We start from the raw sequence: 25,359 nt of genomic DNA on the forward strand, positions 1-25,359 counted from the left end.
GAGCAGGGAGGGTCTCTGGTCTTAAAGGCCTACTGAAATGAGATGTTCTTATTTAAACGGGGATAGCAGCTCCATTCTATGTGTCATACTTCATCATTTCACCATATTGCCATATTTTTGCTGAAAGGATTTAGTAGAGAACATCGATGATAAAGGTTGCAACTTTTGGTCGCTAATAAAAAAGCCTTGCTTTTACAGGAAGTAGCAGACGATGTGCGCGTGACGTCACGGGTTGTGGAGCTCCTCACATCTGAACATTGTTTACAATCATGACCACCAGCAGCCAGAGCGATTCGGGTTGAGAAAGCGACAATTTCTACATTAATTTGAGCGAAGATGAAAAATTCGTGGATGAGGAAAGTGAGAGTGAAGGACTAGAAAAAAAAAAAGGCGAGGGCAGTGATTCAGATGTTGTTAGACACATTTACTAGGATAATTCTGAAAAATCCCTTATCTGCTTATTGTGTTACTAGTGTTTTAGTGAGATTATATGGTACCTGAAAGTCGGACGGGTGTGGTGACCGCCAGTGTCTCTGAGGGAAGCCATGCAGCTGGAGGACGCAAGCTCCGCTCATAACTACGGTAAGAGCCGACTTATTACCACAACTTTCTCACCGAAACCTGCTGTTTGACATGTGGTCGGGAACCATGTTCGCTTGACCGCTCTGATCCATAGTAAAGCTTCACTTCCGAGAATTTTAAACAAGGAAACACCGTGTGTTTGTGTGGCTAAAGACTACAGCTTCCCACCTCCATCTTTCTTCTTTGACTTCTCCATTATTAATTGAACACATTGCAAAAGATTCAGCAACACAGATGTCCAGAATACTGTGTAATTATGTGATTAAAGCAGACGACTTATAGCTTGGATCGGGCTGGAAAAAAAAGTCCGCTACACCCGCTGACCTCAAACGCACACGTCATCATTCCGCGACGTTTTCAACAAGAAACTCTGCGGGAAATTTAAAATTGTAGTTTAGTAAACTAAAGCGGCCGTATTGTCATGTGTTGCAATGTTAATATTTCATCATTGATATATAAACTATCAGACTGCGTGGTCGCTAGTAGTGGCTTTCAGTAGGACTTTAAGCAGGAATGGTGTGGACGTCCTACTTGTCTGCCCTGGTCTCTGAAGAACTCGCCGGCGTTGTCGATGACTTGTTCGTCCGTCAGGTTGGAGTAAGGCTGCTCCTGGCAGACACTCAGCATCTCCCACAAGGTGACCCCGAATGCCCACACGTCGCTGGCGGTGGTGAACTTACCCTGCCAACACAAATCATGCACGCTCTTTGGCAACCTGCCCACTTACTGGGAGTACAAGTCAGGGAAGACAGCAGCATTACTAACATGTCTTCCATCATGGTGTGTAGTCCTGACTTCAATACACTAACCTTCCATCATGGTGTGTGTAGTCCTGACTTCAATACACTAACCTTCCATCATGGTGTGTGTAGTCCTGACTTCAATACACTAACCTTCCATCATGGTGTGTGTAGTCCTGACTTCAATACACTAACCTTCCATCATGGTGTGTGTAGTCCTGACTTCAATACACTAACCTTCCATCATGGTGTGTGTAGTCCTGACTTCAATACACTGACCTTCCATCATGGTGTGTGTAGTCCTGACTTCAATACACTAACCTTCTATCATGGTGTGTGTAGTCCTGACTTCAATACACTAACCTTCCATCATGGTGTGTGTAGTCCTGACTTCAACACACTAACCTTCCATCATGGTGTGTGTAGTCCTGACTTCAATACACTAACCTTCCATCATGGTGTGTGTAGTCCTGACTTCAATACACTAACCTTCCATCATGGTGTGTGTAGTCCTGACTTCAATACACTAACCTTCTATCATGGTGTGTGTAGTCCTGACTTCAATACACTGACCTTCCATCATGGTGTGTGTAGTCCTGACTTCAATACACTAACCTTCCATCATGGTGTGTGTAGTCCTGACTTCAACACACTAACCTTCCATCATGGTGTGTGTAGTCCTGACTTCAATACACTAACCTTCCATCATGGTGTGTGTAGTCCTGACTTCAATACACTAACCTTCCATCATGGTGTGTGTAGTCCTGACTTCAACACACTAACCTTCCATCATGGTGTGTGTAGTCCTGACTTCAATACACTGACCTTCCATCATGGTGTGTGTAGTCCTGACTTCAATACACTAACCTTCCATCATGGTGTGTGTAGTCCTGACTTCAATACACTAACCTTCCATCATGGTGTGTGTAGTCCTGACTTCAACACACTAACCTTCCATCATGGTGTGTGTAGTCCTGACTTCAATACACTAACCTTCCATCATGGTGTGTGTAGTCCTGACTTCAATACATTAACCTTCCATCATGGTGTGTGTAGTCCTGACTTCAATACACTGACCTTCCATCATGGTGTGTAGTCCTGACTTCAATACATTAACCTTCCATCATGGTGTGTGTAGTCCTGACTTCAATACACTGACCTTCCATCATGGTGTGTAGTCCTGACTTCAATACATTAACCTTCCATCATGGTGTGTGTAGTCCTGACTTCAATACACTGACCTTCCATCATGGTGTGTAGTCCTGACTTCAACACACTAACCTTCCATCATGGTGTGTGTAGTCCTGACTTCAATACACTGACCTTCCATCATGGTGTGTAGTCCTGACTTCAACACACTAACCTTCCATCATGGTGTGTGTAGTCCTGACTTCAATACACTGACCTTCCATCATGGTGTGTAGTCCTGACTTCAACACACTAACCTTCCATCATGGTGTGTAGTCCTGACTTCAATACACTGACCTTCCATCATGGTGTGTGTAGTCCTGACTTCAATACACTGACCTTCCATCATGGTGTGTAGTCCTGACTTCAATACACTAACCTTCCATCATGGTGTGTGTAGTCCTGACTTCAATACACTAACCTTCCATCATGGTGTGTAGTCCTGACTTCAATACACTAACCTTCCATCATGGTGTGTGTAGTCCTGACTTCAATACACTAACCTTCCATCATGGTGTGTGTAGTCCTGACTTCAACACACTAACCTTCCATCATGGTGTGTGTAGTCCTGACTTCAACACACTAACCTTCCATCATGGTGTGTGTAGTCCTGACTTCAATACACTAACCTTCCATCATGGTGTGTGTAGTCCTGACTTCAATACACTGACCTTCCATCATAGTGTGTGTAGTCCTGACTTCAACACACTGACCTTCCATCATGGTGTGTGTAGTCCTGACTTCAATACACTGACCTTCCATCATGGTGTGTGTAGTCCTGACTTCAATACACTAACCTTCCATCATGGTGTGTGTAGTCCTGACTTCAATACACTAACCTTCCATCATGGTGTGTGTAGTCCTGACTTCAACACACTAACCTTCCATCATGGTGTGTGTAGTCCTGACTTCAATACACTGACCTTCCATCATGGTGTGTGTAGTCCTGACTTCAATACACTAACCTTCCATCATGGTGTGTGTAGTCCTGACTTCAATACACTAACCTTCCATCATGGTGTGTGTAGTCCTGACTTCAACACACTAACCTTCCATCATGGTGTGTGTAGTCCTGACTTCAACACACTAACCTTCCATCATGGTGTGTGTAGTCCTGACTTCAACACACTAACCTTCCATCATGGTGTGTGTATCCTGACTTCAACACACTGACCTTCCATCATGGTGTGTGTAGTCCTGACTTCAATACACTGACCTTCCATCATGGTGTGTGTAGTCCTGACTTCAACACACTAACCTTCCATCATGGTGTGTGTAGTCCAGACTTCAATACACTGACCTTCCATCATGGTGTGTGTAGTCCTGACTTCAATACACTGACCTTCCATCATGGTGTGTGTAGTCCTGACTTCAACACACTAACCTTCCATCATGGTGTGTGTAGTCCTGACTTCAACACACTAACCTTCCATCATGGTGTGTGTAGTCCTGACTTCAACACACTAACCTTCCATCATGGTGTGTGTAGTCCTGACTTCAACACACTAACCTTCCATCATGGTGTGTGTAGTCCTGACTTCAACACACTAACCTTCCATCATGGTGTGTGTAGTCCTGACTTCAATACACTGACCTTCCATCATGGTGTGTGTAGTCCTGACTTCAACACACTGACCTTCCATCATGGTGTGTGTAGTCCTGACTTCAATACACTGACCTTCCATCATGGTGTGTGTAGTCCTGACTTCAATACACTGACCTTCCATCATGGTGTGTGTAGTCCTGACTTCAATACACTGACCTTCCATCATGGTGTGTGTAGTCCTGACTTCAATACACTAACCTTCCATCATGGTGTGTGTAGTCCTGACTTCAATACACTAACCTTCCATCATGGTGTGTGTAGTCCTGACTTCAACACACTAACCTTCCATCATGGTGTGTGTAGTCCTGACTTCAACACACTAACCTTCCATCATGGTGTGTGTAGTCCTGATTTCAACACACTAACCTTCCATCATGGTGTGTGTAGTCCTGACTTCAACACACTAACCTTCCATCATGGTGTGTGTAGTCCTGACTTCAACACACTGACCTTCCATCATGGTGTGTGTAGTCCTGACTTCAACACACTGACCTTCCATCATGGTGTGTGTAGTCCTGACTTCAACACACTGACCTTCCATCATGGTGTGTGTAGTCCTGACTTCAACACACTGACCTTCCATCATGGTGTGTGTAGTCCTGACTTCAATACACTGACCTTCCATCATGGTGTGTGTAGTCCTGACTTCAATACACTGACCTTCCATCATGGTGTGTGTAGTCCTGACTTCAATACACTAACCTTCCATCATGGTGTGTGTAGTCCTGACTTCAATACACTAACCTTCCATCATGGTGTGTGTAGTCCTGACTTCAATACACTAACCTTCCATCATGGTGTGTGTAGTCCTGACTTCAATACACTGACCTTCCACCATGGTGTGTGTAGTCCTGACTTCAATACACTGACCTTCCATCATGGTGTGTGTAGTCCTGACTTCAATACACTGACCTTCCATCATGGTGTGTGTAGTCCTGACTTCAACACACTGACCTTCCATCATGGTGTGTGTAGTCCTGACTTCAATACACTAACCTTCCATCATGGTGTGTGTAGTCCTGACTTCAATACACTAACCTTCCATCATGGTGTGTGTAGTCCTAACTTCAATACACTAACCTTCCATCATGGTGTGTGTAGTCCTGACTTCAATACACTGACCTTCCATCATGGTGTGTGTAGTCCTGACTTCAATACACTAACCTTCCATCATGGTGTGTGTAGTCCTGACTTCAATACACTAACCTTCCATCATGGTGTGTGTAGTCCTGACTTCAATACACTAACCTTCCATCATGGTGTGTGTAGTCCTGACTTCAATACACTGACCTTCCACCATGGTGTGTGTAGTCCTGACTTCAATACACTGACCTTCCATCATGGTGTGTGTAGTCCTGACTTCAATACACTGACCTTCCATCATGGTGTGTGTAGTCCTGACTTCAACACACTGACCTTCCATCATGGTGTGTGTAGTCCTGACTTCAATACACTAACCTTCCATCATGGTGTGTGTAGTCCTGACTTCAATACACTAACCTTCCATCATGGTGTGTGTAGTCCTAACTTCAATACACTAACCTTCCATCATGGTGTGTGTAGTCCTGACTTCAATACACTGACCTTCCATCATGGTGTGTGTAGTCCTGACTTCAATACACTAACCTTCCATCATGGTGTGTGTAGTCCTGACTTCAATACACTAACCTTCCATCATGGTGTGTGTAGTCCTGACTTCAACACACTAACCTTCCATCATGGTGTGTGTAGTCCTGACTTCAACACACTAACCTTCCATCATGGTGTGTGTAGTCCTGACTTCAACACACTAACCTTCCATCATGGTGTGTGTAGTCCTGACTTCAACACACTAACCTTCCATCATGGTGTGTGTAGTCCTGACTTCAACACACTAACCTTCCATCATGGTGTGTGTAGTCCTGACTTCAACACACTAACCTTCCATCATGGTGTGTGTAGTCCTGACTTCAATACACTAACCTTCCATCATTGTGTGTGTAGTCCTGACTTCAATACACTAACCTTCCATCATGGTGTGTGTAGTCCTGACTTCAATACACTAACCTTCCATCATGGTGTGTGTAGTCCTGACTTCAATACACTAACCTTCCATCATGGTGTGTGTAGTCCTGACTTCAACACACTAACCTTCCATCATGGTGTGTGTAGTCCTGACTTCAATACACTAACCTTCCATCATGGTGTGTGTAGTCCTGACTTCAATACACTAACCTTCCATCATGGTGTGTGTAGTCCTGACTTCAATACACTAACCTTCCATCATGGTGTGTGTAGTCCTGACTTCAACACACTAACCTTCCATCATGGTGTGTGTAGTCCTGACTTCAATACACTAACCTTCCATCATGGTGTGTGTAGTCCTGACTTCAATACACTAACCTTCCATCATGGTGTGTGTAGTCCTGACTTCAATACACTAACCTTCCATCATGGTGTGTGTAGTCCTGACTTCAATACACTGACCTTCCACCATGGTGTGTGTAGTCCTGACTTCAATACACTGACCTTCCATCATGGTGTGTGTAGTCCTGACTTCAATACACTGACCTTCCATCATGGTGTGTGTAGTCCTGACTTCAATACACTGACCTTCCATCATGGTGTGTGTAGTCCTGACTTCAATACACTGACCTTCCATCATGGTGTGTGTAGTCCTGACTTCAATACACTAACCTTCCATCATGGTGTGTGTAGTCCTGACTTCAATACACTAACCTTCCATCATGGTGTGTGTAGTCCTGACTTCAATACACTAACCTTCCATCATGGTGTGTGTAGTCCTGACTTCAACACACTAACCTTCCATCATGGTGTGTGTAGTCCTGACTTCAATACACTAACCTTCCATCATGGTGTGTGTAGTCCTGACTTCAATACACTAACCTTCCATCATGGTGTGTGTAGTCCTGACTTCAATACACTAACCTTCCATCATGGTGTGTGTAGTCCTGACTTCAATACACTGACCTTCCACCATGGTGTGTGTAGTCCTGACTTCAATACACTGACCTTCCATCATGGTGTGTGTAGTCCTGACTTCAATACACTGACCTTCCATCATGGTGTGTAGTCCTGACTTCAATACACTGACCTTCCATCATGGTGTGTGTAGTCCTGACTTCAATACACTAACCTTCCATCATGGTGTGTGTAGTCCTGACTTCAATACACTAACCTTCCATCATGGTGTGTGTAGTCCTGACTTCAATACACTAACCTTCCATCATGGTGTGTGTAGTCCTGACTTCAATACACTGACCTTCCACCATGGTGTGTGTAGTCCTGACTTCAATACACTGACCTTCCATCATGGTGTGTGTAGTCCTGACTTCAATACACTGACCTTCCATCATGGTGTGTGTAGTCCTGACTTCAATACACTAACCTTCCATCATGGTGTGTGTAGTCCTGACTTCAATACACTAACCTTCCATCATGGTGTGTGTAGTCCTGACTTCAATACACTGACCTTCCATCATGGTGTGTGTAGTCCTGACTTCAATACACTAACCTTCCATCATGGTGTGTGTAGTCCTGACTTCAATACACTGACCTTCCATCATGGTGTGTGTAGTCCTGACTTCAATACACTGACCTTCCATCATGGTGTGTGTAGTCCTGACTTCAACACACTAACCTTCCATCATGGTGTGTAACACTAGCAACTATACTACATCACAATCTCTGGCGTCCAGGAACTTAAGAGTTCCTGGTTCAATTCCAGCTTTCACCATTTCAGTCAGTACCGCTATGTCCTTGAGCAAGACACTACACCCACATAGGGAAGCCAAAACAGACATGGTCCCTGGGCGCTGCATGGGCGCTGCTGACTGCTCCTCAGGAGAGGATGCAGACTACATCAATTGTAGACGTGACAAAGATCTTCTGTAGACTTTGGAATATTTAGGTAGCATAATTCAGTGAAACAGCAGCATTGTCTCTGACCGTGTTTACATCAGGGGTCAGCAACCTTTTTGAAAGCAAGAGCTACTTCTTGGGTACTGATTAATGCCAAGGGCTACCAGTTTGATACACACTTCAATAAATAGCCAATTTGCTCAATTTACCTTTAATAAATAAATATATATATATAGATATAAAAAAAAAAAGGGTATTTATTTCTGTTATTCCGTCGTACATTTTTTTTCCTTTTACGGAAGGTTTTTTTGTAGAGAATAAATGATGAAAAAAACACTTAAGTGAACGGTTTAAAAGAGGAGAAAACAGGAAAAAAATGAAAATTTAATTTTGAAACATAGTTTATTTTCAATTTTGACTCTTTAAATTAAAAATTCAACCGAAAAATATTAAGAGAAAAACTAGGTCATTCGAATCTTTTTGAAAAAATTAAAAGAAGAATTTATGGAACATCATTAGTAATTTTTCCTGATTAAGATACATTTTAGAAGTTTGATGACATGTTTTAAATAGGTTAAAATCCATTCTGCACTTTGTTAGAATATATAACAAATTGGACCAAGCTATATTTCTAACAAAGACAAATCATTATTTCTTCTTGATTTTCCAGAACACCATTTTTAAAAGAAATTCAAAAGACTTTGAAATAAGATTTACATTTAATTCTAAATATTTTCTAGATATGCCAGCATAATTTTTTTGAATTTTAATCATAATAAGTTTGAAGAAATATTTCACAAATATTCTTCATCGAAAAAACAGAAGCTAAAATGAAGAATCAAATTCAAATGTATTTCTTTACAATAAAAAAAAATACATTTACTTGAACATTGATTTAAATTGTCAGGAAAGAAGAGGAAGGAATTTAAAAGGTAAAAAGGTATATGTGTTTAAAAATCCTAAAATCATTTTTAAGGTTGTATTTTTTCTCTAAAATTGTCTTTCTGAAAGTTATAAGAAGCAAAGTAAAAAAATAATGAATTTATTTAAACAAGTGAAGACCAAGTCTTTAAAATATTTTCTTGGATTTTCAAATTCTATTTGAGTTTTGTCTCTCTTAGAATTAAAAATGTCGAGCAAAGTGAGACCAGCTTGCTAGTAAATAAATACAATGTAAAAAATAGAGGCAGCTCACTGGTAAGTGCTGCTATTTGAGCTATTTTTAGAACAGGCCAGCATGCGACTCATCTGGTCCTTACGGGCGACCTGGTGCCCGCGGGCACTGTGTTGGTGACCCCTGGACTACACGATGCTGATCCACACGTCAGTTATGCTGCGAAGCGATTCAAGTTGACTGAGTACCGTATTTTTCGGATTATAAATCAGTTTTTTTTCATAGTTTGGCCGGGGGTGCGACTTTTATTCTGGAACGACCTGTGTGAAATTGACACATTACTGTAAAATATCAAATGATATTAATAATGTTATTTACATAAGAGACTAGGAGTATATCTGATATCATCTCTCACACACACACACACACACACACACACACACACACACACACACACACACACACACACACACACACACACACACACACACACACACACACACACACACACACACACACACACACACACACACACACACACACACACGTCAACCACTAAAAATGCAACTCTTACTCTAGTGTGACATGTACAAACCCCGTTTCCATATGAGTTGGAAATTGTGTTAGATGTAAATATAAACAGAATACAATGATTTGCAAATAATTTTCAAGCCATATTCAGTTGAATATGCTACAAAGACAACATATTTCATGTTCAAACTCATAAACTTTATTTTTTTTTTTGAAAATAATCATTAACTTTAGAATTTGATGCCAACAACACGTGACAAAGAAGTTAGGAAAGGGGGCAATAAATACTGATAAAGTTGAGGAATGCTCATCAAACACTTATTTGGAACATCCCACAGGTGTGCAGGCTAATTGGGAACAGGTGGGTGCCATGATTGGCTATAAAAACAGCTTCCCAAAAAATGCTCAGTCTTTCACAAGAAAGGATGGGGCGAGGTACACCCCTTTGTCCACAACTGTGTGAGCAAATAGTCAAACAGTTTAAGAACAACCTTTCTCAAAGTGACATTGCAAGAAATTTAGGGATTTCAACATCTACGCTCCATAATATCATCAAAAGGTTCAGAGAATCTGGAGAAATCACTCCACGTAAGCGGCATGGCCGGAAACCAACATTGAACGACCGTGACCTTCCATCCCTCAGACGGCACTGTATCAAAAACCGACGACAATCTCTAAAGGATATCACCACATGGGCTCAGGAACACTTCAGAAAACCACTGTCACAAAATACAGTTTGGCGCTACATCTGTAAGTGCAAGTTAAAGCACTACTATGCAAAGCAAAAGCCATTTATCAACAACATCCAGAAACGCCGCCAGCTTCTCTGGGCCCGAGATCATCTAACATGGACAGATGCAAAGTGGAAAAGTGTTCTGTGGTCTGACGAGTCCACATTTCAAATTGTTTTTGGAAATATTTGACATCGTGTCATCCGGACCGCAGGGGAAGCGAACCATCCAGATTGTTATTGACTCAAAGTGGAAAAGCCAGCATGTGTGATGGTATGGGGGTGTATTAGTGCCCAAGGCATGGGTAACTTACACATCTGTGAAGGCACCATTAATGCTGAAAGGTACATACAGGTTTTGGATTAACATATGCTGCCATCTAAGCGCCGTCTTTTTGATGGACGCCCCTGCTTATTTCAGCAAGACAATGCCAAGCCACATTCAGCATGTGTTACAACAGCGTGGCTTCATAAAGAAAGAGTGCGGGTACTTTCCTGGCCTGCCTGCAGTCCAGACCTGTCTCCCATCGAAAATGTGTGAAGCGTAAAATACGACAGCGGAGACCCCGGATTGTTGAAGGACTGAAGCTCTACATAAAACAAGAATGGGAAAGAATTCCACTTTCAAAGCTTCAACAATTAGTTTCCTCAGTTCCCAAACGTTTATTGAGTGTTGTTAAAAGAAAAGGTGATGTAACACAATGGTGAACATGCCCTTTCCCAACTACTTTGGCACGTGTTGCAGCCTTGAAATTCTAAGTTAATTATTATTTGCAAAAAAATAATAAAGTTTAGGAGTTTGAACATCAAATATGTTGTCTTTGTAGCATATTCAACTGAATATGGCTTGAAAAGGATTTGCAAATCATTGTATTCTGTTTATATTTACATCTAACACAATTCCCCAACTCATAAGGAAACAGGGTTTGTATGTTTTTTTCCTTCTTCATTATGCATTTATACTCTGGAGCGATTTATAATCCCAAAAAAGCGGTAGTAGCGTCTAGTCCTCGGACTATTAGAGCTCACCATGAGGATACACTCCCAGGCCATCCAGCGAATGGGCAGCACGGCTCGGCCTTGGATCCTGTAGTAGTCTCCGGCGTACAGATTTCTGCTCATGCCGAAGTCGGCGATCTTGATGTGGCGCTCGCCGCTCGGGTCGTCTCCGCTCTCGCCCAGCTCGCCGCCCACCAAGCAGTTGCGTGTGGCCAGGTCGCGGTGCACGAAGTTGAGCGAGGAGAGGAACTTCATGCCGGAGGCGATCTGGCCGGCCATGGAGATGAGAGCCGGGTAGCTGGCGACAAAAGACGTCAGGTGAGAACCAAGTGGACGCCGTGAGGTGAGGTGTGAAGACTTGGTGGTTACCTGATGGTGGGAGAGTTGTGTGAAGGTCCGCCCTTATCCAGCAGCACCCGGTGGGAAAGGTACTGGTTGAGGTCTCCACACTCCATGTACTCGGTGACCATGCACAGGGGGTCGCTGCTCACGCACACACCCAGCAGACGGATGATGTTGGGGTCTTTAAGGCGGGAAAGGATCTTCACCTCCTTCAGGAAGTCATTCCTAAAGGATTGAGTACCATTTGAAGAGATGAGACGGGAGGAGGAGGCTCACCTATGGGATAGTCGGTACAGCACCTCTGGAAAGGTGACACAAATGATGCAACAAACAAAAAACACTCACCGCCAAGTAACCACTAGAGGGCAGCATAGGAACAAGAGTCACAGTAACTTGGTCAAAATAAGCACAGTAGTATACATGCCATGTAATACTATTAAGAAACACATAAACACACTTTATTATATACATCACTAAATCACATTTATAAATATTCATTTTGGTAGAAAATGGATGGATGGATGGATTTTATATAAATACATTTTTTACCCTATTATTCAACAATTTTCATTATTAAAAATGACAGATAATAAATACCCTCTTCCATCCATCCATTTCCTACCGCTTGTCCCTTTTTGGGGTAGCAAGGGATGCTAGAGCTTTTCCCAGCTGCATTGGGCGGAAGGCGGTGTACACCCTGGACAAGTCGCCACCTCATCACAGGGCCAACACAGATAGACAACGTTCACACTCACATTCACACACTGGGGACCATTTAGCTTATTTCCCTATTAAAAGGCAACTACTCTGTTGCACAGATTGCCTTCTGCCCAAATGCAGCAGGGATAGGCTCCAGCCCCCCGTAACCCCGAGAGGGACAAGGAGTGTGCTAATCCTGATGATTGAGAGAACCCCTCATGAAACAGTTCTGTAGAGATGAAGTAGTCTTGTGATTTTTCCCACACATACATATTGTGCTCTACCACGGTATCGAGCACTATTCTCTGGATAATCCAATCAAGACATACATACACATATATATATACATACACACATATATATATATATATATATATATATATATATATATATATATATTTGTATTGTTTCTAATGGAGCTGCTTAGCTTCATTGTGCATTTTAATTGCAATGAAGAAAAAAGTGAATTGTTTTTTTTATGATCATGCCTCATCAATTATTGAATACACAACAAATAAAATGTATGGTGTTATGAAAACAACTATAGACATTAAGGAAAGACATACAATATTTTTCAGACTATAAGTCACAGTTTTTTTCATAGTTTGGCCAGGGGTGCGACTTATACTCAGGAGCGACTTATGTGTGAAATTATTAACACGTTACCGTAAAATATCAAATATTATTTAGTTCATTCACATAAGAGACTAGACGTATAAGATTTCATGGGATTTATGGATTAGGAGTGAGAGATAGTTTGGTAAAGGTATAACATGTTCTATATGTTATAGTTATTTGAATGACTCTTACCATAATATGTTAGGTTAACATAGCAGTTGCTTATTTATGCCTCATATAACCTACACTTATTCAGCCTGTTCTTCACTATTCTTTATTTATTTTAAATTGCCTTTCAAATGTCTATTCTTGGTGTTGGGTTTTATCAAACAAATATCCCCCAAAATGCAACTTATACTCCAGTGCGACGTAAATATGTTTTTTTCCTTCTTTATTATGGATTTTCGGCCGGTGCGATTTATACTCCGAAAAATACGATATTTACTTTGTGGATAAGACTATAAAACATCAACATTAGATAACCACTGCTACCATCATCATTTCATTATTTTTGATTTATGCATGACACACAAATATCCCTAAATACACACAATGAAGATTTAATGCAGAGATTCTCAAACCAGTGGTACTGTGGCGCCATCTAATGGTACGCCAAAGAATCAATTGATCAAAGTACAGCGTTTTATTTTCCTATATTACAACATAGTGTTCCCGTTCAAATTGTGTGTAATGTTACAGTGGCCAAAAATATTAAATATTATTGTTAAATAAAACCACTGCCTTGTTTTTGATTAACATCAGGTCTACTATGCTACTGTATTTTGATGTCGGTCATTACGATGGTACTTGGAGAGCCAAGATTTTTTCTGATGTGGTACGAGGTGGAAAAAAAGTTTAAGAAACCACTGATTTAATGTACAGTGCAGGGCAAAAATGTGGACACAGTTTCTCTTCATTCAATGCACTTTCATGACTATTTACATTGTAGATTGTCACTGAAGGCATCACAACTATAAATGAACACATGTGGAGTTATGTACTTAACAAAAAAAGGTGAAATACCTGAAAGCATGTTTTATATTCTAGTTTCTTCAAAATAGCCACCCTTTGCTCTGATTACTGCTTTGCACACTCTTGGCATTCTCTCCATGAGCTTCAAGCACACCTTGGAAGTGAAAACCATTTCGGGTGACTACCTCTTGAAGCTCATGGAGAGAATGCCAAGAGTGTGCAAAAACGTAATCAGAGCAAAGGGTGGCTATTTTGAAGAAACTATAATACAAAACATGCTTTCAATTAATTCACCTTCTTTTTGTAAAGTACATAACTCCACATGTGTTCATTCATAGTTTTGATGCCTTCAGTGACAATCTACAATGTAAATAGTCATGAAAATAAAGAAATTGCATTGAATGAGGAGAAGGTGTATCCAAACTTTTGGCCTGTACTGTACGTAAATATACAGTAGCAGTCAGAAGTTTATATTGTCATTCAGTAGCAGGAGAAAGTGTCTAAACTTAGTAACATCCTGTTATCATGTAGGCCAGGGGTCGGCAACCCAAAATGTTGAAAGAGCCATATTGGACCAAAAATACAAAAAACAATCTGTCTGGAGCCGCCAAAAATTAAAAGCCATATTAGATACGGATAGTGTCATGAGATATAAATTGAATTATGAGGACTTAAAGGAAACTAAATGCGCTGAAATATAGCTACAAATGAGGCATAATGATGCAATATGTACATATAGCTAGCCTAAATAGCATGTTAGCATGCAGTCATGCAGTGAGCAAATATGTCCGATTAGCACTCCACATAAGTCAATAACAACAACAAAACTCACCTTTGTGCATTGATGCACAGCATTAAAAGTTTGGTGGACAAAATGAGACAGAAAAAGAAGTGGCATAAAACACGTCTGAGAAAGTCGGAGAAAGTTATGCATGTAAACAAACTAGGGTGAGTTCAAGGACCGCCAAAATGAGTAGGACAAAACGGCGCTCGCCAAATACTCGAATCAGTGAAGCATGTTTAATATAAACAGTGTGTTTTATAGCAAATAGGGAGGTTTGTGTCATGTTTGTCCTCCTACAGCTGGGGTCGGCAACCTTTACCACTCAAAGAGCCAATTTAACCCATCCATCCATTTTCTACCGCTTATTCCCTTTTGGGGTCACGGGGGGCGCTGGCGCCTATCTCAGCTTCAATTTGAGCCGTTTCACAAAATAAAGAAGACAATGGGAGCCGCAACCATTCTCTGCTGATGGTCACCCAGATATCAATAATAAGGGCGTGCTATGAAGACATTGCCTTTGACGCCTTCTACAACATGTACATACAGCTTGCCAGCCCACTAACATGTTCTATGTGGCTTCCGCAGACATACGTACACGACTGCATGGTTGTTCAACATCCGTACAGGTCACACTGAAGGTTGTGATATAAACAACTTTAACACTCTTACTAATATGCGCCACACTGTGAACCCACACCAAACAAGAATGACCAACACATTTCGGGACAACATCCACACTGTAACACATTATAAACGCAACATAACAATTACCCAGAATCCCATGCATACGTGACTCTTCATGGCTATATTATACATCCCGCTAGGACCAAACCCCGGGGGGGTCGGCGATTATGCAGCTGAGCCACATCAGAGTGGCCAAAGAACTGCAGGTTGCCGACCCCTGTCCTACAGAAAGCAAATTAAAACAAAAACCATGTTTTTTTCCCCTCATCATTTTGATTTTTCCTATATTTTTGTAAAAGCTCCAGATAGCCACTAGGGCGGCGCTAAAGAGAACCGCGGGTTGCTGACCCCTGATGGAGAGAGAGAGAGAGAGAGAGAAGGAGATAGGAGAGCCTACCTGGCGTTTTTGGAGGCATCAGGCCGCAGGATCTTGACGGCCACCAGCAGAGGGCGACCTTTCCTCACGTTGAAGGGAAATTCCAGGTGAGGAAGGTCTTGGGGGTTTTCTATTTCACACAGGTGCACCTTTGACCAGAACAGAAGCCAGACTGTTTCAGCACCTTGACACACACATTCTGTTCGTGGCGTGCGTGTCCCACCTCGCCAAACTGCCCCTCCCCCAGCTTCTCCTTGAAGATGAGACACTGCCGGGGCAACTCCGGCAAAGGGCTGGCGTCCGCCCCGCCGAGGCCGGACGAGGCCAGGGCGGGCACGGCGTAGGTGTTGTTGCCGCTGACGCCCTGCAGGCTCACGATGTCGGCCTCGGCGTAGTGCGGCACGCTGGGGGGCAGCGGGGGGGACACGGGCGGCGACAGGGCGGGGTAAGGCGGCGACCCCGGGTACGGCGGAGGCTCGTCCTGAGACGGGGGGAAACTTTTCTCCGGGTTCAAGTCCAGTCCGCAGGCTACACATCAGACATGAGAGATGCACATCTTACACCCAGAAAAACGACATTTGGAGGAAAAAAAAGTCTTTAAAGAGAAACCAAGATGAAAATATTCATGTATTCCATATTTCCTCATATTGTTTGTTTTATTTACTTAACGGCAGGAATTGACTAAGCGGCCATTAGGACCCAGACTTTTCTTTGCAGTGCAGACTAGGGTTGTCCCCGTATATATTTCGATATTAGGGACGGCGTGGCGCAGTGGAAGAGTGGCTGTGCGCAACCCGAGGGTCTCTGGTTCAAATCCCACCTAGTACCAACCTCGTCACGTCCGTTGTGTCCTGAGCAAGACACTTCACCCTTGCTCCTGATGGGTGCTGGTTAGCGCCTTGCATGGCAGCTCCCTCCATCAGTGTGTGAATGTGTGTGTGAATGTGGAAGTAGTGTCAAAGTGCTTTGAGTACCTTGAAGGTAGAACAGCGCTATACAAGTACAACCCATTTATTATTTATTTATATTTTTCTAAATAAAGGGGACTACAAAAAATGGCATTATTGGTTTTATTTTAACAAAAAATCTTACAGTACATTAAACATATGTTTCTTATTGCAATTTTGTCCTTAAATAAAATAGTGAACATACAAGACAACTTATCTTTTAGTAGTAAGCAAACAAAGGCTCCTAATTAGTCTGCAGTAACATATTGTGTCATTTATCAACATTTTGAGGAAAAAACTGTAAAAATAAATGATTAATCCACTTGTTATTTACTGTAAATATCTGCTTACTTTCTCTTTTAACATGTTCTATCTACACTTCTGTTCAAATGTAATTAACACATCTTCTGTTGTTTGGATGCTTTATATTAGTTTTGGATAATACAACAAATGTAGATTTCGATCCGATACAAAGTATAAACCCCGTTTCCATATGAGTTGGGAAATTGTGTTAGATGTAAATATAAACAGAATACAATGATTTGCAAATCCTTTTCAAGCCATATTCAGTTGAATATGCTACAAAGACAACATATTTGATGTTCAAACTCATAAACTTTATTTTATTTTTTTAAATAATAATTAACTTAAAATTTCATGCCAGCAACATATGACAAAGTAGTTGGGAAAGGGCATGTTCACCACTGTGTTACATCACCTTTTCCTTTAACAACACTCAATAAATGTTTGGGAACTGAGGAAACTAATTGTTGAAGCTTTGAAAGTGGAATTCTTTCCCATTCTTGTTTTATGTAGAGCTTCAGTCCTTCAACAGTCCGGGGTCTCTGCTGTCGTATTTTACGCTTCATAATGCGCCACACATTTTCCATGGGAGACAGGTCTGGACTACAGGCGGGGCAGTCTAGTTTACTATCAAGCCACGCTGTTGTAACACGTGGCTGGGCATTGTTTTGCTGAAATAAGCAGGGGCGTCCATGATAACATTGTTTGGATGACAACATATGTTGTTCCAAAACCTGTATGTACCTTTCAGCATTAATGGTGCCTTCACAGATGTGTAAGTTACCCATGCCTTGGGCACTAATGCACCCCCATACCATCACACATGCTGGCTTTTACACTTTGCGCCTAGAACAATCCGGATGGTTATTTTCCTCTTTGTTCCTGACAACACCACGTCCACAGGTTGAAAAGGATTTGCAACACAATTTCCCAACTCATATGGAAACAGGGTTTGTAGTAACAGGATCATATATTTGTCACATTCAAAGTCCTCATGTGTCCAGGGACATATTTACAGAGTTTATGAACATAATGTGAATTCTAAAAATAGGAAGAAAAAAATTTGTGACGATAAAATATTGATGTAATCATAGTAGCATGGAGTATATACACTATTGTACTTGGTATCATTACAGTGGATGTTAGGTGTAGATCCACTTATGGTGTTTGTTTACTTTGTGACGCTGGTGAGCAGTGAAGAATGTTTAGCGACTCCTCGTCCTGCAGGGATGGTACTTGTAAGAAACTTACTTTATTTGATAGCATGGAGGCGAGGATTAGTGATTTAAAAGTAGCTAAAACACTGCAGACTGCGCATAAATGTTGGCCGCTAGCGAGCTAGCCATGTCTTAAAGCACCTCTTCCTGAGGGCATTTCAGTGTTACAACTTCACCTTTATCCTTAGTTTTTAGGCCAAAATAAGTCTGTTCTCCCTTTTCTGTCCACTCTGTGTCTGCTTGTAAGTACTCTGTGATTGTGCGCTGCCGAACATGCTCCTCAGCAATGTCATGACGTGACGACAACATGCCGTCATGCCCGGGAACTGCTACTTTTCAAACAAAATAAAGTACCGTTTTTGATTCGTTAGTACCGCGATACTATACTAGTACAACCCTAGTACTGACACATTTTCCAAATTCTACATTTGAAGTTTTCTACAAATAATAGAGTACACATTTTAAAAATATAGAAAATTAATCAAATAAATGCCCTTGGGAAAAAGAGCTCAGTGATTTTATTTATTCTGATATGACAACTGACGAACCACCAAAACATGACTTAGTTATGTTGAAGGAGCTTGCAAACATTTACACACTGCCTTAAAAATAGATAAAAAATATACAGTAATCTTATTTTTTTGTAGTTTTATGTATATTTTTAAAATACATATGTTGGTTAACACTCTGTGTTGGCCCTGCGATGAGGTGGCGACTTGTCCAGGGTGTATCCCGCCTTCCGCCCGATTGTAGCTGAGATAGGCACCAGCGCCCCCCGCGACCCCAAAGTGAATAAGCGGTAGAAAATGGATGGAAGGTAAACATCTTCTTTAAAAAGAAAAAACATTTTATAATGAATAATTAAACAATATCCAGTCGCTAATTTGAACATCCTAATCAGGATCGATGTTTTAAGAGCACATTTAAATATTCATGAATAAATCATTGTAAGCAGAATTATTCAGTTTTAGTCGTCCCTCGCAGACTTTTTTATTTTTTAAAGCAAATTCTACAACATTGTTGACCTAGATAAGGCAATTAGGTATAAGGATGAACTAAATATATCAATACTAGAGTGCTATTGGCCAAAAGATGAGACCTAACCAATCAGAGTGCACCGTTCAGGATGGTGGCTGCTGATTGGCTCAGCCTCAGGCAGCGTGACTATATTCAAGTGAGGGGTACACAGATGCAATATAGTGGGACGCCGAAAAATCGCCTAATGAAATACAAACCCCGTTTCCATATGAGGTGGGAAATTGTGTTAGATGTAAATATAAACGGAATACAATGATTTGCAAATCCTTTTCAAGCCATATTCAGTTGAATATGCTACAAAGACAACATATTTCATGTTCAAACTCATAAACATTAGTTTTTGTTGTTGCAAATAATCATTAACTTTAGAATTTGATGCCAGCAACACATGACAAAGAAGTTGGGAAAGGTGGCAATAAATACTGATAAAGTTGAGGAATGCTCATCAAACACTTATTTGGAACATCCCACAGGTGTGCAGGCTAATTGGGAACAGGTGGGTGCCATGATTGGCTATAAAAACAGCTTCCCAAAAAATGCTCAGTCTTTCACAAGAAAGGATGGGGCGAGGTACACCCCTTTGTCCACAACTGTGTGAGCAAATAGTCAAACAGTTTAAGAACAACCTTTCTCAAAGTGACATTGCAAGAAATTTAGGGATTTCAACATCTACGCTCCATAATATCATCAAAAGGTTCAGAGAATCTGGAGAAATCACTCCACGTAAGCGGCATGGCCGGAAACCAACATTGAATGACCGTGACCTTCCATCCCTCAGACGGCACTGTATCAAAAACCGACATCAATCCCTAAAGGATATCACCACATGGGCTCAGGAACACTTCAGAAAACCACTGTCACTAAATACAGTTGGTCGCTACATCTGTAAGTGCAAGTTAAAGCTCTAATTATGCAAAGTAAAAGCCATTTATCAACAACATCCAGAAACGCCGCCGGCTTCTCTGGGCCCGAGATCATCTAAGATGGACTGATGCAAAGTGGAAAAGTGTTCTGTGGTCTGACGAGTCCACATTTCAAATTGTTTTTGGAAATATTGGACATTGTTTCATTCGGACCAAAGGGGAAGCGAACCATCCAGACTGTTATCGACGCAAAGTGGAAAAGCCAGCATGTGTGATGGTATGGGGGTGCATTAGTGCCCAAGGCATGGGTAACTTACACATCTGTGAAGGCACCATTAATGCTGAAAGGTACATACAGGTTTTGGAACAACATATGCTGCCATCCAAGCGCCATCTTTTTCATGGACGCCCCTGCTTATTTCAGCAAGAAAATGCCAAGCCACATTCAGCACGCGTTACAACAGCGTGGCTTCGTATAAAAAAGAGTGTGGGTACTTTCCTGGCCCGCCTGCAGTCCAGACCTGTCTCCCATGGAAAATGTGTGGCGCATTATGAAGCGTAAATTACGACAGCGGAGACCCCGGACTGTTGAAGGACTGAAGCTCTACATAAAACAAGAATGGGAAAGAAGTCCACTTTCCTCGGTTCCCAAACGTTTTTGGAGTGTTGTTAAAAGAAAATGTGATGTAACACAGTGGTGAACATGCCCTTTCCCAACTACTTTGGCAGCCATGAAATTCTAAGTTAATTATTATTTGCAGAAAAAAATAAAGTTTATGAGTTTGAACATCAAATATGTTGTCTTTGTAGCATATTCAACTGAATATGGCTTGAAAAGGATTTGCAAATCATTGTATTCTGTTTATATTTACATCTAACACAATTTCCCAACTCATATGGAAACGGGGTTTGTATTGTGATGAGGCGACTGGAACACTTATCAAAAGGTACATCACAGCCTTCACTGGAAGTCGTTACAATCTGACTACTTTAGAGCGTAGTTGACACCAACATAAACAATTAGAACATAAACAGAACCGCCTTACTCCAACACACTTGGGAAATAAATGTTCCCCACATTCTCCGCCTAATCCAGCCAATCAGCACACAGAACACATGTGAACTACCAGAACATTGGCAGAGAAAGCTGCAGGTAACAATGATGCCTTCAAGGACATGGGAAACTGTTCATCACTGATTCAATACAATAGAAAACACATTAAAAAATACTATCTAAAATATCTTAAAAACTAGCGACAATAACATTAGAGGAGATAAGAATTAAGTTAATATTTAAAAGTGTGCAAATGCTTCTTGGTAGCCATTCAGTATGTATGTACACGTTCCTTCCGGTTGTTTAAGTACAGTGTTTTATTTTCCTGTATTCAAACTGTGAAATGTTACACTGGCCAAAAATATTAAATATACTTGTTAAATAAAACTTCTGCCTTACTACTGTATTTAAATGTTGGTCATGAAGTTTGAGAACCAGTGCTATATTTGATAAAAAGAGTGTGAAGGTGACAAAAGGATGTCATTTCTTGTTTAGATGTTGAAAAAACACAGTCCAGGTCAAAAGTTTAGACACACCTTCTTTATTTTCATGACTATTTACATTGTACATTGTCACTGAAGGCATCAAAACTATGAATGAACACATGTGGAGTTATGTACTTAACAAAAAAATGAAATAACTGGAAAAAAGTTTTATATTCTAATTTATTCCAAATAGCCACCCTTTGCTTGATTATTGTTTTTCACATTCCTGGCATTTTCTGGATGAGCTTCAAAAGGTAGTCACCTGAAATGATTTTCACTTCACAGGTGTGCTTGAAGCTCATCGAAAGAATGCCAAGAGTGTGCAGAGCAGTAATCAGAGAATGTTGAAGAAACTAGAATACAAAACATGTTTTCAGGTATTTCAGTTACGGCGCCGAGTCGAACCCACGTTTCCACGGCAACTGGAGCTGCCGGCACCTCTGCTGACAGCACACTCAGACACACCCCATCTTGCGTTGAGGGCAGCATGCCCACGCAGCAACGAGTCTGCAGACAATCCGCAATCAAAACACTTGGCCTTGATGAAAGGCCGCGGCATAAAGACCAGCGGACCCAAAGAACCTTTGCCAGAAAGTCGCTAACCTTCCCTGACTCCCCTGTTTTCCGTGATTGTGACTTGCCTTTTGACATCCATCCGGATTCCTTCCTCGATCCACGACCTCCCTGCTCGGACCCAGACCACATTGCCTCGCTCCTGCCCTCAACCTGTTGCCTGTTCACCAACTACCTCTTCGCCTTGCCCCTCTTGATTCAACCAACACTCTCAGACAACAACCCCTGGTAACATTTACACTGTTAATATTACACATAGTCTACACTCATTCACTTCGAGTAGCATACACACGCCCCGGAATCATCAAAGGTTTAAATAAACCGCAGTTCTTCCCTGGTTATCGCCTCCTTCCCTTCTCTGTACAAAACAATTTCACCTTTTTTTGTTAAGTACATAACTCCACGTGTTCATTCTTAGTGTTGATGCCTTCAGTGACAATCTACAATGTAAATAGTCATGAAAATATCAATCAATCAATCAATGTTTATTTATATAGCCCCAAATCACAAATGTCTCAAAGGACAATAAAAATGCATTGAATGAGGAGAATGTGTCCAAACTTTTGGCCTGTACTGTATTTTGAAGGTAGTAAACAGTTTTTCTATCCTCTAGCTATAAAAATATGTGATTTATAATGAATGATTCCTACTTCACTGAATATAATTTTTCGAGGTCATGTGCGGAACCAATTACCAGCGACAAACGAGGGATTATTACACAACTTTAATTTATTTTAATTTTATTTTGCGGGATCTTTGAAACATCCGTCCCATCCATTTTGGGGTTGCTGGAGCCTATCTCAGCTGCATTTGGACGGAAGACAGGGTACACTCTAAAGCAGTGGTTGTCAACCTCTTTTCAGTGATGTACCCCCTGGGAACATGTTTTTAATTCAAGTACCCCCTAATCAGAGCAAAGCATTTTTGGTTGAAAAAACTGATAAAGAAGTAAAATACAGCACTATGTCATCAGTTTCTGATTTATTAAATTGTATAACAGTGCAAAATATTGCTCATTTGTAGTGGTCTTTCTTCAACTATTTGGAAAAAAAGATATAAAAATAACTAAAAACTTGTTGAAAAATAAACAAGTGATTCAATTATAAATAAATATTTCTCCACATAGAAGTAATCATCAACTTAAATTGCCCTCTTTGGGGATTGTAATAGAGATCCATCTGGATTCCATCCATCCATTTCCTACCGCTTATTCCCTTTTGGGGTCGCTGGCGCCTATCTCAGCTACAATCGGGCGGAAGGCGGGGTACACCCTGGACAAGTTGTCACCTCATCGCAGGGCCCCATCTGGATTCATCAACTTAATTCTAAACATTTCTTCACAAAAAAAGAAATCTTTAACATCAATATTTATGGAACATGTCCACAAAAAATCTAGCTGTCAACACTGAATATTGCATTGTTGTATTTCTTTTCACACTTTATGAACTTACATTCATATTTTGTTGAAGTATTATTCAATAAATATATTTATAAAATATTTTTGAATTGTTGCTATTTGGCATACCTTCAAGTACCCCCAGGGGTACACATGCCCCCATTTGAGAACCACTGTTGTAAAGAAGTCGCCACCTCAAACAATTATTAAAAAAACAGTGTGTGCTAATAAAAGAACACTTTCACCCTAACCCGATAGACACCTGGTACTCTCTGTGGTTGAGTAAACAAGCATCATTATGAGGAAATACAGCAATGTTCAAGAAGAAGGTGAAAATCACTCATTAAAGTCCTACTGAAAGCCACTACTAGCGACCACACAGTCTGATAGTTTATATATCAATGATGAAATATTAACATTGCAACACATGACAATACGGCCGCTTTAGTTTACTAAATTGCAATTTTAAATTCCCCGCGGAGTTTCTTGTTGAAAACGTCGCTGAATGATGACACATGTTTGTGACGTCACGGACTGTAGAGGACATATTAGCCCAGCACCATTTGCAGCTAAAAGTCGTCTCTTTTCATCGCATAATTACACAGTATTCTGGACATCTGTGTTGCTGAATCTTTTGCAATTTGTTCAATTAATAATGGAGACGTCAAAGTAGAAAGATGGAGGTGGGAAGCTGTAGCCTTTAGCCGGAGGGGAAGCTTTACTATGGATCAGAGCGGTCAAGTGAACATGGATCCCGACCACTTGTCAAACAGCAGTTTCCAGTGAGAAAATTGTGGTAAAAAGTCGCCTCTTACCGGAGATCAGCTGAGCTCCCTCAGAGACTGGCGTCAAGACACCCGTGGACACACCCCTCCGACTATCAGGTAGTATTTAACTCACTAAAACACTAGCAACACAATAGAATAAGATACATAAGGGATTTCCCAGAATTATCCTAGTAAATGTGTCTAAAAATATCTGAATCCGTCCCAATGCAATCGCCTTTTTTTTTTTCTAGTCCTTTGCTATCAATATCATCATCTACGAATCTTTCATCCTCGCTCAAATTAATGGGGAAATTGTCGTTTTCTCGTTCCGAATAGCTCTTGCTGCTGGAGGCTCACATTATAAACAATGTGAGGACGTGAGAAGCCCTCACACTTGTGATGTCATCGTCTGCTACTTCCGGTACAGCCAAGGCTTTTTTATTAGCGACCAAAAGTTCCGAACTTTATCGTGGATGTTCTCTACTAAATCCTTTCAGCAAAAATATGGCGATATCGCCAAATGATGAAGTATGACACATAGAATGGAGCTGCTATCCCCGTTTAAATAAGAACATCTCATTTCAGTAGGCCTTTATAGGAATATAGAATATAGAAATGAGATTTTAGATCATTCTACGCGTCCTAGTTGGGAACTAGGGTTGTCCTGATACCAATTATTTAGTACCGGTACCAAAATGTATACCGATACCCTTTAAAGGCCTGGGAACGCCTCGGGATCCCCCGGGAAGAGCTGGACGAAGTGGCTGAGGAAAGGGAAGTCTGGGTTTCCCTGCTTAGGCTGTTGCCCCCGCGACCCGACCTCGGATAAGCGGAAGAAGAAGGACGGATGGATGGATATGTAAACTATCAGACTGCGTGGTGGCTAGTGG

The 25,359-nt window shown here is 41.2% G+C and overlaps 1 protein-coding gene across 4 annotated transcripts in view; it reads right to left on the reverse strand.

Moving 5' to 3' along the window:
- The window catches only part of ddr1 (discoidin domain receptor tyrosine kinase 1), a 154,210-nt gene that overhangs the window by 4,509 nt on the left and 124,342 nt on the right, over nucleotides 1-25,359 (reverse strand). For all 4 annotated transcript variants that reach the window (XM_061914832.1, XM_061914829.1, XM_061914831.1 and 1 more), the window contains 5 exons: nucleotides 16,050-16,354; nucleotides 15,848-15,975; nucleotides 11,721-11,918; nucleotides 11,382-11,649; nucleotides 1,114-1,263 (listed from right to left, as the gene is read on the reverse strand). In XM_061914832.1, coding sequence (XP_061770816.1) covers nucleotides 1,114-1,263; nucleotides 11,382-11,649; nucleotides 11,721-11,918; nucleotides 15,848-15,975; nucleotides 16,050-16,354 — 1,049 coding nt within the window. The remainder of the gene's footprint in view (nucleotides 1-1,113; nucleotides 1,264-11,381; nucleotides 11,650-11,720; nucleotides 11,919-15,847; nucleotides 15,976-16,049; nucleotides 16,355-25,359) is intronic.

This window comes from Nerophis ophidion, linkage group LG11, assembly GCF_033978795.1.
Source record: "Nerophis ophidion isolate RoL-2023_Sa linkage group LG11, RoL_Noph_v1.0, whole genome shotgun sequence".
Classification (NCBI taxonomy): domain Eukaryota; kingdom Metazoa; phylum Chordata; class Actinopteri; order Syngnathiformes; family Syngnathidae; genus Nerophis; species Nerophis ophidion.